Source organism: Acipenser ruthenus, chromosome 10, assembly GCF_902713425.1.
Source record: "Acipenser ruthenus chromosome 10, fAciRut3.2 maternal haplotype, whole genome shotgun sequence".
Classification (NCBI taxonomy): Eukaryota; Metazoa; Chordata; class Actinopteri; order Acipenseriformes; family Acipenseridae; genus Acipenser; species Acipenser ruthenus.
In genome coordinates, this window is record NC_081198.1 from 31,917,497 (window position 1) to 31,930,239 (window position 12,743).

General features: G+C 41.0%; 1 protein-coding gene across 2 annotated transcripts in view; it reads right to left on the reverse strand.

Moving 5' to 3' along the window:
- Window positions 1-11,239, reverse strand: part of LOC117410099 (collagen alpha-2(VI) chain-like) — a 30,852-nt gene extending 19,613 nt beyond the window's left edge. The window contains exons 1-11 of one of the 2 annotated variants that reach the window (XM_034016502.3): window positions 11,033-11,235; window positions 7,978-8,079; window positions 6,615-7,216; window positions 5,567-5,587; window positions 5,006-5,071; window positions 4,545-4,598; window positions 2,780-2,824; window positions 2,266-2,292; window positions 1,974-2,000; window positions 1,320-1,364; window positions 794-847 (exon numbers count right to left, since the gene is read on the reverse strand). In XM_034016502.3, the coding sequence (XP_033872393.2) occupies window positions 794-847; window positions 1,320-1,364; window positions 1,974-2,000; window positions 2,266-2,292; window positions 2,780-2,824; window positions 4,545-4,598; window positions 5,006-5,071; window positions 5,567-5,587; window positions 6,615-7,216; window positions 7,978-8,059 (1,023 nt within the window). In that variant the 5' untranslated portion in view covers window positions 8,060-8,079; window positions 11,033-11,235. Of the gene's footprint in view, window positions 1-793; window positions 848-1,319; window positions 1,365-1,973; window positions 2,001-2,265; window positions 2,293-2,779; window positions 2,825-4,544; window positions 4,599-5,005; window positions 5,072-5,566; window positions 5,588-6,614; window positions 7,217-7,977; window positions 8,080-11,032 lie in introns of both variants that reach the window. The other variant, XM_059032036.1, reaches the window with a different exon arrangement.
- Between the last annotated feature and the right edge of the window lie 1,504 nt (window positions 11,240-12,743).

The following is a 12,743-nucleotide window of genomic DNA, read 5'->3' on the forward strand; positions in this document are numbered from 1 at the left end:
TTAGAATGGGGTGCTAGTCATTAGACTGGGATATAGTCATGTATTAGAATGGGTTGTTAGTCATGTATCAGAATGGAATCCCAATCAACTACTAGAATGGGCTGTTAGTCATTAGAATGGGTTGCTAGTCATTAGAATGAGATGATAGTCCTGTATTAGAATGGGGTGCTAGTCATGTATTAGAATGAGATGCTAGTCATGTATTACAATGAGATGCTAGTCATGTATTAGAATGGGTTGCTAGTCATGTATTAGAATGGGTTGCTAGTCATGTATTAGAATGGGTTGCTAGTCATGTATTAGGATGGATTGCTAGTCATGTATTAGGATGGGGTGCTAGTCATGTATTAGAATGGGTTGCTAGTCATGTATTAGAATGGGTTGCTAGTCATGTATTAGGATGGATTGCTAGTCATGTATTAGGATGGGGTGCTAGTCATGTATTAGGATGGATTGCTAGTCATGTATTAGAATGGGATGCTAGTCATCTATTAGAATGGGTTGCTAGTCATGTATTAGAATGGGTTGCTAGTCATGTATTAGAATGGGTTGCTAGTCATGTATTAGAATGGGGTGCTAGTCATGTATTAGAATGGGTTGCTAGTCATGTATTAGAATGGATTGCTAGTCATGTATTAGGATGGACTGCTAGTCATGTATTAGAATGGGATGCTAGTCATGTATTTGAGGATGGATTGCTAGTCATGTATTAGAATGGGATGCTAGTCATGTATTATAATTCCTCAAGGTATTTGATCACAGCTTAATGAGTGAGTGGGTGTGAGAAACATACCTTGTCACCAGGATCCCCTTTGCAACCTGGAGCTCCGATACGTCCAAGTTTGCCCTGCAGTCAAAGAAAATGATACATTAAAACAACCTTGTCTCAACTCAATCCTATCATTCAACTTTCTAAACTATGTTGTTTTTTTTACTCTGCTTTTGGTCAACTGCAGATTAAGCTGCCATTAAGAAATAGGTCCAGAGGTGGCACATCATACCTTTGTGTTTAAATTGCTCCCATCTTGCTGACTATAACTGAGGCTATTGCTGGGAAAGATCATTGGGAGCTCGGCTGTTACTAGCTTTAAATCAAGCCCTCTTTAAAGTAGTAAATCATAACTGTAACACAGTTCTATATGCTATGCCTGCGTCATTTCATGGATCCCTGTACTTGATTTTTTAAACTAGACTTAAAATAGATAGGCAATCACATGAATCACCTCGCTCACATGCGACAAAGCGATTGGAAGTTCTTGGGAACTAGTACCAAGTGAGACACTACAATAGATTCCTTACACTTTTAAACAAAGCCTTACCTTCTGTCCATCTGTTCCATTCCGCCCAGCCAGCCCTGCAACACCCTGGTATTACAAGAAAAGAACATGTGAGGAATAAAGACAGGCATGGAAGAAAAGCAACCCAGGCTTTTAATACTGATACTCTTAAAATATGACCGCTAGCACTTTCTAATGCATGCTTCTAAAACAAACTTGTCAAATTGCCTAGGTTTACATGTAGAGTGAGAATTTCTCAAGCTATTTTCATGCAAAGAGCTCCTTTCTTAAAAGAAAACAGGTTCACAAGTAGCTCCCCTTTCTCATGGGAGGCCTGTCTTGTCATGATGATATGCACATTTAAATGTATACCTAAATCTGTACAATAAATACAGAATCATTTTATTTTTTAAAAATTTGATTTTGAATGTCAGATTTGTTTTTTGTTGTCTTCCGTCTGCATAAAATGACACTAAATTATAAAAAATGAAAGGAGAAATCAAGGTAGCAAAATCTGACTGGAATGCACATTTTAACAACTACCTAAATGTCTATGGTAAGACACATGTAATTCTGGTTGTTTAATCCAGGATGCCCTTACATTTAGCTAGGGTTTTGCATTGAGCCCCGGATTATATCATATGTTCAGATAATCGTATTGATCATATTTAGGTTTTATTATTTATATTGTCTTACCTTCTTTCCTTCAGATCCCAATTCCCCCTTGAAAAGAACAATGGCATTGTTTATGAGTTCATATCAACACATTTCAAGCAATTCCTGTGTATTATACTCAGCTAAACATTTACAAAAATGATTCTTTTTTAAATCATTATATAGATATGTTACAGCGTTACAGTAAAATGTAAAAACAAAAAGCTACAATAAACTTCCAGTATTAAACTGTATAAGGTGAATGAATACACTCCAACTTCACTGTCATTTCCACAATATTTGGAGGCAAACAAACAAAATATTGTGGGCTTACCTTTTCACCTTTCATACCATGAAACCCCTAACACAAAACAGGGAAAAGAAGAATACAAATTCAAACATTTAACATATGATTTCAAAGTATTATTAGCAAATTATTTCTGTTGAAATTACTACTTCAACAAAAACACTTTACAAAAGAGCTGATATCGTCCCTTCTAGTGCAGTACCTGATTAACTCAGCAGGGGTCAGTGTTGCACCGGCTCTTGCTGCATCTCTTTCCCTGGACCCCACTGCCTTATGTTCATTGGTCAATACTAACACTCCCGATACCAACTTTAAACATTCAGTAGCTTGACAGAATATGCAATATCCACAAATCAGGTTAAAGAGGGTCAATTTACACTGCTTTTGATATGTAAACTGGCAAATCTTTGTTTTTTAATTACAACATTTTCAAGTGTATACTATACTGTATAGTATACTGAAGCCCACAAGTCTGTTCTGATCCCATTGTATCAACACCCTACAAATGTTTTATTCTCCTGTTCTGGTGAGCCACACTTACCTTGGGGCCAGGGTAACCAATAGGACCTTCAATACCTGGATCCCCCTAAAAACATAAAGAGACATTTATTTACTGCACAGTCCTGGAATTGTCATGTTTCTGAATCATACTGAAGTGACCTGCTTTGAAACGCAGGGTCTGTGTCTTGTACTTTTGGGTTTGAGGGTAGCTATCAACACTGTGGATCACACAGTCTGTTGGAGTTACTGGTTCTGCTGGTTATTTATTATCCCTCTCTTTCATGCACTTCTCCCTTGCAGATGTAGTGGAGATGGGCCTGTGCCTGTGTGTGTGTACAGAATGCTTTGCAACTAGACAGAGGCCATGTGTCGGAGTTTCCAGTGAAAGTTTCTCAGCCAGGTTATCTGTATCATTTGAAACAGAAACAGAAACAAGAAATCGTGGTCCATATAGATCAAAAATCAAAAAAGTGTCAACGATGTATTTTTCCCATCTGTGTGATATTGCAAGGCTCGGGCTATGTGGACTATTGTTTGGTACAAAGACTCGCCTGTTCAGCACCAACACACTGAATCCTGGAACCTTTTTATTGCTTCCATTTGAGTGAAGAATTGATTTTTAAACAAGGCAACGAGGGGGCAGACAGGCTCTACACAAACACTATCAGCCCAATCAATCCCTCTGCTCTTCATTTGATGTGCTGTGCCCCTGCACTCTAGAATACCTGGGCGCAGTACAGTACAGATTCTGAAATTGTACCTGTTTTTTTTATTTCACTTCTAGACTTTCCTGTTTGATTTCTTTTTTAAACCATACTGAATGGAAACAATAATGTGTGTGCAAAGATTTATAATTTTCTGCTTACTTGCTGTTCGCAGACATAAAATAAAGTCTTGTTGAAAACGTTAGCATAATAAACTGCAGACCGAAAACTTGTGTTGAGCCTAACAGCCAAACAGACCTGACACATACTTAGACCATAGAGGTGACAGGCACTGCTGGATATAAATGCTGTTTGCAATGTTGTTGTTGTGTTTGATTGAAGTGTGTGATTGGCGAGATCCAGTCTGAAGTGGCACAGTGTTTTCAGTGGAGTCCACCTCTTAGTGTAGAAGAATGCAGCTGATAATTTAAATCAAAGCTGGCTAAAAGAGCCACAGAGGTTACTGTTGAGCTCTCAAAGAGTCAAACAACTCAAGAGAACATAAAGGTCCAGTGGGAGTCCTCATATCCCATGATCAAGCCAGTTTCTTTTACATCCAGGAACTCAAGAGTGGATGTCGGCGAGCTATGTGCTGTAGGACAAAGACCAACCCTACAGTGTCCGCATGAGCTCACCAGGCGCCTGGCCATTTGGGTCCAGTGAAGGAGTAAGTGTGCTGGAGCATGGGAGGGGACAGTATGTTGGATCAGTGGAGGGGACAGTGTGTTGGATCAGTGGAGGGGACAGTGTGTTGGATCAGTGGAGGGGACAGTGTGCTGGAGCAGGGGAGAGGACAGTGTGTTGGATCAGTGGAGGGGACAGTGTGTTGGATCAGTGGAGGGGACAGTGTGCTAGAGCAGGGGAGAGGACAGTGTGTTGGATCAGTGGAGGGGACAGTGTGTTCGATCAGCGGAGGGGACAGTGTGTTGGATCAGTGGAGGGGAAAGTGTGTTGGATCAGTGGAGGGGACAGTGTGTTGGATCAGTGGAGGGGACAGTGTGTTCGATCAGCGGAGGGGACAGTGTGTTCGATCAGTGGAGGGGACAGTGTGTTGGAGCAGGGGACAGGACAGTGTGTTGGAACAGGGGAGGGGACACTTACTTGTCTTCCTTTTTCCCCAGGAGGTCCTGCGCCCCCGATGTCTCCTTTTGCACCCTGGAACAAACAAAATGGTGAGTTAAGAGCTATGCGGGATGAGAAGGAGCTCAGCACTGCAAGTCAATCCTGCGAGGTGCACACAGACTGTTCTGATACAGCAGCCTCTTCACATTTAATAGAACCACTGAAACACATTGTTCTATCCTTTTAGAAGTGTCAATAGAGATCAAGCTGAATAACATAAAGACTCTCCTGGAAGAAAACCTCTCCTGTGCTATGTGGCTACATTATTATTGATCTTCTTTCTTACCCTCACCTGCCACAAAACCTGAATATAAAATGTGTGAACTTCAGCCTTGTGGAAAATCTTTAACAACACAGTCTTGTAATAGACTAAAGGCCCTCTATTTTTCTTTATCATCATTATTACTTGAAAGACCTGTCTTTGCAGAGGCTCGACTCACCTTCTGTCCTCTGTAGCCCTTTGGACCAGGGGTCCCCGGCTTCTCCAAGCAAGTCAGTTTGTAACACTGCAGAGACCAGAGAGAGGCACACGATTAAATTTGCAATAAAACACATGGGGAACAGCAGTGTGGTGATGCTAAAATCAAAATTTGAAATCTAAATAGAAAATGAACAATAAAACAAGTAAGCAGAAATCTTTATATATCTACTAGACTGTATACAATAAACTTGTCCATGACGTGGGACATTTGACAGTAGTGATGCTTGCCTTGCCAGAGCTTCCCAGTTTGCAATATGACGAAACTGCACCATTTCCTACTCATATTCATTGGGATGCGTCACCCTTGGATTTCATTACAGCATACTGAAGCACTGGGGAACACCCCTGGACTGCATCAACGACCTATTTTTAGGATAGGTAAAAGCACCAATAAAATCCAGCCAAGGTGCGACCTTGACCACGGTTAGAGGCCAACCAACACAGGGGATGGGTACCATCGCACCCCAGAAGGGAGACGTAAGGGAGACTTGCAAAGAGACAGAAAAAGATGGAAGCTTACCTCAGAATAGGCTTCTTGTTTCTGAAAGAAGCGAAAGAGAATGTCAGTGACATCATCGATACAGACCAAATGAAAGGGAAATGTCATAAAGGAACCACAGCCAACAAGTCCACAGTAGACATTCCACCTGTTTCTCAAACAGAAACAGACCATTTAAGGCACCATCCAGGTCATGTCATCTTCAGCAACCTTGTCTTATTAAGATTCTGTTCATAAAGGTACTTTCAGATTGTCCTGTTAACTCACATTTTAAAAAGCTGTTATTCATTTTGCTAGCTGTCAGAAAGCTAAATGATTAGCTCTTAAGCACCCACTGCAACTTGATCACTGGCTTTCAGTTGATTATATATTGATTGAATTTGCTATTTTCTATGATCATTCAACAGCACTGAAATACTGTATCTGGCATTACAAACAACAGGTAGATATAGGTAGGTATATTCAATTAATACAATGTATGTTGTTGCATAACCCTGACAAATAATTAAACATGAAATCAATGTAACTATGCAATTTGAGAAAGATGATTTTCTGAAGTGTGGCGGGGAAGCATATTAGTGTTGCACAGACTTCAATGCACAGTTCTTCACCTACGAGCGTCAGTGCACAGTGCAACACCAATATACTTCCCCACCTCACTTCACAAAATTAGCTTTGAGGAGAAACATGTTTTTTGCTGGATTAGTTAGTAAGCACGGCAAATAATGAGAAACACACACAACAGGATGTGAAACAGATGTGAAATATTGTGTTAAGCACTCTCTTTTAAAATGGCTGTAGCTAACAAAAATACTTTCATAACCCTCCCGACTTGCAATTCCATTCACTATATATAGATCTCCAGTGTGCAGTGCAGGTTATTTGTCTTTCCTTCCAGGAAATCAGTTGCAACTAGTTGGTTACTACCAGATGACATGTTTTAAAATGAAAATACATATTTTGTCAAAACATGTTTCTTTCAAAACTATACAGCAAATGCATGTGCGCTGGGTGGAGAAGGTCTGGATGCACTGTGTTAGCTCCACTCGCCCCGGCGCCTGACACTCACCATGACTTTGATAATGCGGTCGATGGTTTCCACGTGGATCTCTCCTGTGGTCCCGGTGGCCTGGTAGTTGTTGCGGTACAGCTCGACAGGGCTGTTGGCGATCTCCCTCAGCCCCGACTCGTACTTGTTAGTGCTGGGGGACACGGCGAAGAGCTTGATCCCCGCGTCCCGGGCACTCTCTGCCCTGGACTTCATGCCCCCGCAGGGGCTGCCCGTCACGTGCCCGTCGGTGATCACCACGGCAAAGCGCACACGATTTTCCGGGGAGGCCTGGGCCACCACCTGGGAGGTCATGTTGGACAGGGCACAGTCCGTGAAGGTGCCTCGGCCCAGGTAATTGATACTGCGCAGGCGCTGGATGTATTCATTGGAGTTGCTGGTGATCTGGCTGTAGATCTTCACTTCATCGGAGAAGTGCAGCCCCCCGAACTCCCAGGTGATCGTGATGTGGTCCTTGTACAGCTCCTCCTGCAGCTTCTTCACAAAGAGCTCTGAGAAAGACTTGATTCGCTCCACCAGGCCCCCCGGAGGAAGCACCTGCAGGGCGATGCTCTCCGACGTGTCGATGGTGAAATACACGTTGATCGGACATTTGATCTGGGCTGCAGGAGGAGCAGGGAAAGAGCAGTGAGACATATTTTCAAGTCACGTTTTCAAATCCTATCAGGTTACATCGACACTTGTAGCGCTTAAACTCGTTCCCTTCTACTCGTGACAATATTCTGGCACACCGTCCGATAACCCTTTAATACTTCACTGAACCAATTAAACCTCTCATCAGGTATGAATCTGGTAACCGTTTAACTGATAACCTCTAAAACCTGATGTGGAATGGGGTTGTGTACCTAGCTCTTAAATGTAAGAATCAGGGAGAAGCTAGGAATTCTTGGTTGATGCCTCGGTAACTTAACCTGGAGGGTGAAATTGTCCTCACCTCTTCAACACCTTCCTTCCTGTCAATAACACCAGCTTTCCTAATGATTACATGCTTTGCAGTGGCCCCAGAGTGCTGAGGTGAGGTGAAATGACCTAGGAAATGAAACTGCAAGCTTTGATTAACCTCATAGTATCTGCTTACTGTCATGCTCCTGTTGACTGCACAAGGAGGTAATTGCACAGCAACACACACCTTCCTGTGTCTTATTGCTTAGTCCACAAGCAATATAATCAGATTGGTGTATTGCTTGTGGAGCACAGTGACAGGGTACGAAAGGAGAAATCTGATTGTTGCTGTGGTACAGTAGTAGCCATGACACAGTACTGACTGCGGCAGTACGATCTTATCTATACTAAGGGCAGTTATCTCCTGGTAGACTCGACTGCCCTGCAGTTGTAGCAGGTAACAAAGCTGCTAGGTTCATACCTGAGCAATCCATCGCGGGTTCCTGCTGAGCCTGGCTCAAAGCTCCGAACAGCAGGCAAGGGAGGAGAAGCTTCAACAGCATGGTGGCCAGGGTCCCCTCTACTGCAGGGGAAGGAAAGGAAGGAACACAAAACAAATCAGTGGAAGGAGGAATCTAATCTCTGGCCTGTCCTGCCATGCAATTGCTGTCAATGTTTCAATTGATTTTAGGTTAACAAAGTACTGTAGTATTACAGAAAAGATTTTTAAAAAAGCTTTGTTTGTATTATCCCTGGCCCGTCTGTTGAATATATTGTGGTTATTTACTTGTATTTTAGTCATTTGGAATCTGCAGACATTTCAAAGACAATGCTGTTGATGAAGTCGCTGCTACTTCCTAGCACAGAGTTGCATTCAGATCATGTGACCTGTCCTCTGTGCTGTCTGTCTAAATGCTGCATCTCATCAGAAAGCTGGGAGCTAAGTTCAAACAGAAACATCACTCCCCTGTAATTAAATCGCTACCGCATAGGGACAGTAAAAACACATTTACATTCTCCATCTTAAACCGGAACTCTGCTTTTTGGATTAACACACAAGTGATAATGGTACTGTAATGTGGCACTATATTAAAAATAAAGCTTGCTCATTATTGAAGAGCTCCATGTCACTGACACAGTTAGCAGTGTTTGTATAACACTCCCTGCATACATGAAGTCAGCTCCTCAAATAAACTTTGAGCTTGGAGGCTTGTGCAGTGGTGGCAGTTTTGAGAAAGGGTTCATCAAACATGCTCTAGATAATCATAGAATACAGTTGTGTACTGAGTACTGAATGTGAAGCCAATATCTCAAAGTGTGTGTTTTTATCACCCGGAAACTGGAAAGTAACCACAATATGACATCCATATGAGGTCAAAGGGGAAACTTAAGGGTAAGGGTGGAGCCTCCAGTGGCCCCTCCCCAACACAGAAACAGTGCAGGTGATCTGTCAACTAGGGCAGTCCTACTAGCTTTCATTTCTCAGTCTTATATAATGTATTAATTACACCAGTCTCATATTTTCTTTTTACTCTTAAATTACCTTTATTTTCATATTGTGTGTTGTTTCAACTTAACCCTTTTCTGCCCTGTGTATGTTCCCATATCTATTTAATGCCTATTTTCTCAATGTCAAATATATTGGACACTGGGCAGCAGAGGCTTAAATGAAGAGATATTATTAACAAAACTTAATAAAGCATGTTGTTATTATTATTTATTTCTTAGCAGATGCCCTTATCCAGGGCGACAAGATAGCACATTATACATAATTTCACATTATACAGATATCACATTATTTTTTACATACAATTACCCATTTATACAGTTGGGTTTTCACTGGAGCAATCTAGGTAAAGTACCTTGCTCAAGGGTACAACAGCAGTGTCCCCCACTGGGGATTGAACCCACAACCCTCTGGTCAAGAATCCAGAGCCTTAACCACTACTCCACACCGCTGCCTTAATAAGGGAAAGCGTGGAAATCCAGGTCAGTATGCTTCACCTTGTGAGGGTTTTGAATATTGACCAAAACGGTTTTTAAATGTTATTCAAGAAAACAAGTCTGATGCTGCTGCTACATAATCACTTCCTGTACTGTAGGTCACATTCACTCCAACAGTCTAACTCAGGGGTCTCCAATCCTGGTCCTGGAGGGCCAGTGTCCCTCCTGTTTTTGTTCCAACTGTACCCTAAATTACTTAATTGGACCAATTAAGTGCTTATTAGAAGCTTAATTGGTCCAATTAAGTAATTTAGGGTACAGTTGGAACAAGAACCAGGAGGGACACCGGCCCTCCAGGACCAGGATTGGAGACCCCTGGTCTAACTGCATTCAGACATTGTGGCCTACAGCACAGGAAGTGGTTAGGTACCAGGAAGTAGAAGATTAAAATTGAAATGTATAATGTTGTGTTGTAATATCCAGAAAATGCAGGCAAATAACTTGAAGATACCCAGCAGTTACCAATGCTACAGATCAGAACCACTACCCAAGAAAGACAACATCAGACACAGGCAGGAATTCAGGCTTTTCACAGGGACAAAATGTACTGGGGGCTAGGCTCAGGCCGCTGACCAAAGTCATTACGCTTGTGATAAAAGCCAGATTTGAACCCAGGCATCCAGAGGTGATGCATTAACCCACTGCGCCACCCAGCCTCTTTCCAACAACAACAAAAAAAAACATTTTACATGGCAAGCAAGCACACAAAGTCTACTTGCATCTCTACAATATGAAATAAAGCGTCTGGTCACAAGAACTGCACTTGTTTCTGAATAAACAGACCCATTAACAATTCTTTACAAAATATTGAATTTGTTCGGGTCGGGACTATTATTTTGTAACGGAAAGATGAAACGGGTTTTACGAGTTTGCTCTTTCTCTGCTTCAGCAATTCGTTTTGAAAATGATCGTTACAGTCCGGAGATCACAAGTACAGGGCGATCTGCTATTTTAATTGTATTAAATATTCTATTTAGCTGGTATGCCTGTTTGCTTATTCAAGACACCACATATTAAAAGTGTATGCTCACATACATATCAGCTAATTATTAAATTAACTTTTATAGTTCATAGACAAGACCACTGTAAGCTACTAAACTCAAATGGTTTTGAAAAGTTAATCTTCTATAGTATGATGTGTCTATACTTCTTGGATTAATTATCACATCATGCAAGTTGCAATCGTGCTAAAATGCAATGGAAATGTAGACATAATTAAATTATAAGTACAGCCATAATTAAATACACGTTGCGCTCTCATCTGCAAACACGGACAGCCAGTATGTTAATTATTTACCAACATTTTCTACAGCATTAATATACAACAATTTGCAGACTGTAGACTTATGAACATATTTTACTAAAATGCGCATCCAACCAAAAACATACCAAAACATTTTCAAAATAACAGAGAATTCAAACTTAGGACAGCATATAAAATGGTGCTGGTTAGATATGTAATTAATTACAGTACTACAAAGACGTTTATAAACTAGATTGAAAAGCGGCACTTTCACAGAAGTTAGCCATACCTGCATGAAAGAAATACAAAATGTTCTCTTCCTCCTATAGGAATCTTGTTAATTCGCGTCCAATGGCTTCTTTTCACTTCTTCATTGATTAAAATAGTTGAGAAGTTTGAAGAGAAATGAAAAAGCGTATAGCGTATTGATTGGGAGTGGAGGAGAGAGAACAGGTTTACTGCGATAGCATCAGCCTTCTTAAAGACGATCCCTCCTCTTTCGAACGGGCTCCGGGCTTTTTACCATAATGATGCTTGTTACAGCAATGTCTTACAAATCCACCAGAAGGCGCTGTGGATCCACACCCACCCAGGAGCGCTCCTGCTAATTATGAGCGAGTTCAGAAACAATGATTTACTAGGCAAAAGAGCAGCAACTTTCACAAATACAACAATGGCCTGCGCTATTCCTAAAACGAAAACTGAAAAGTTTAAACTTTGAATAGCTCTGCTTCATAACTTGGTGAAACGCTTAAATTGTATTTTTTTCTTTTATATATTTTGACTGATGTTATTTTAGGTGATTTAACTTAGTTGTACACACCAAACATAGTTACTGTAAAAATGCAACCAATCGTTTTAAAAAGAAGAGGCTTTCGTCCGATCATGTAACTGCATACCAAGGACATGCAGTGCAAATACTATAATGAACTTCAGTGTAGCTAATGTTCAGGAATTCTGTGTAGTCCCTAGAGAGCATCTGTGATACAGCCATTATCCAGCAGTGTTTAATTATGTAGATTAATACTCAAACGTGTGTAATACATTATGTATACATTTTGTTTAAAAGTTTATATGTACTAAACACATAAGTATTTACCTAATGCATCGCAAATGTTTCTTTCTTCGGAAAAATAATGGCGTATATTTTGCACTGAAGCAAAATCTATCTGCCTATTAGTTTAGATTAGTGCACTGCCTAAGGCAAAGAGTGTTTGAAATCGAGTCAATTTTCTGTGTGGAATTAGCGAGACTAAACAGTTCTACTTTAAACAGCAGGCCCTTGATTTATGTATGACTCAGAACCCAGTCGTTCTTTTGCAGCAGAAGACAGTAATGGAACACACATGCAAAACTTTACTGTCTCCATATTGCGGTCAGCTGTTAATATAATCCCATCAAAAAAGCTGAAAATTGGTTAAATATTAAAAATGGTGCTCTGGCATCTGGTGGAAATCAGGATCATGAAAGGGAAATGATGGTCCACCATACTGAATATATCAACCTATGTCCTCTAGTCTCCACATTTCCCTCTCTGTTTGTAAAGTACACTATGACCATAGTTCAAATCAGAGCCACTTTAATGCATCCAGCACAGAATGCATGATCAGTGACAGCGGTGTCCAACACACTAACAAACAAACCCATTCAGCTATTATTTACTCATCTATATCATCATTTGTACTTTTGATTGGTCCTAACTCCAGCACCAATATTTTCTAAGCACTAACTCCAGGACCAGTGCTGTGCTGTGACTAAGAGTCTTTGTGATGTTTGTTTATTCAATCACATGACTTGGAATCACAATGGAAATGAATTGCAGAGACATTCCTCTTGTTATATACTATCTAATAACTTTGTGATGTTGTGTCTGATTATGATCCTTCCTGTCTTTGGACTCTTCCTGAATTGTGTCTGGAGACTGGGTGGCAGACAGGCCCTTCTGCTGCAGAGCCACTTTCTTATCCTCACACTGTCAGGGATGACTTTGTGCCACTGTC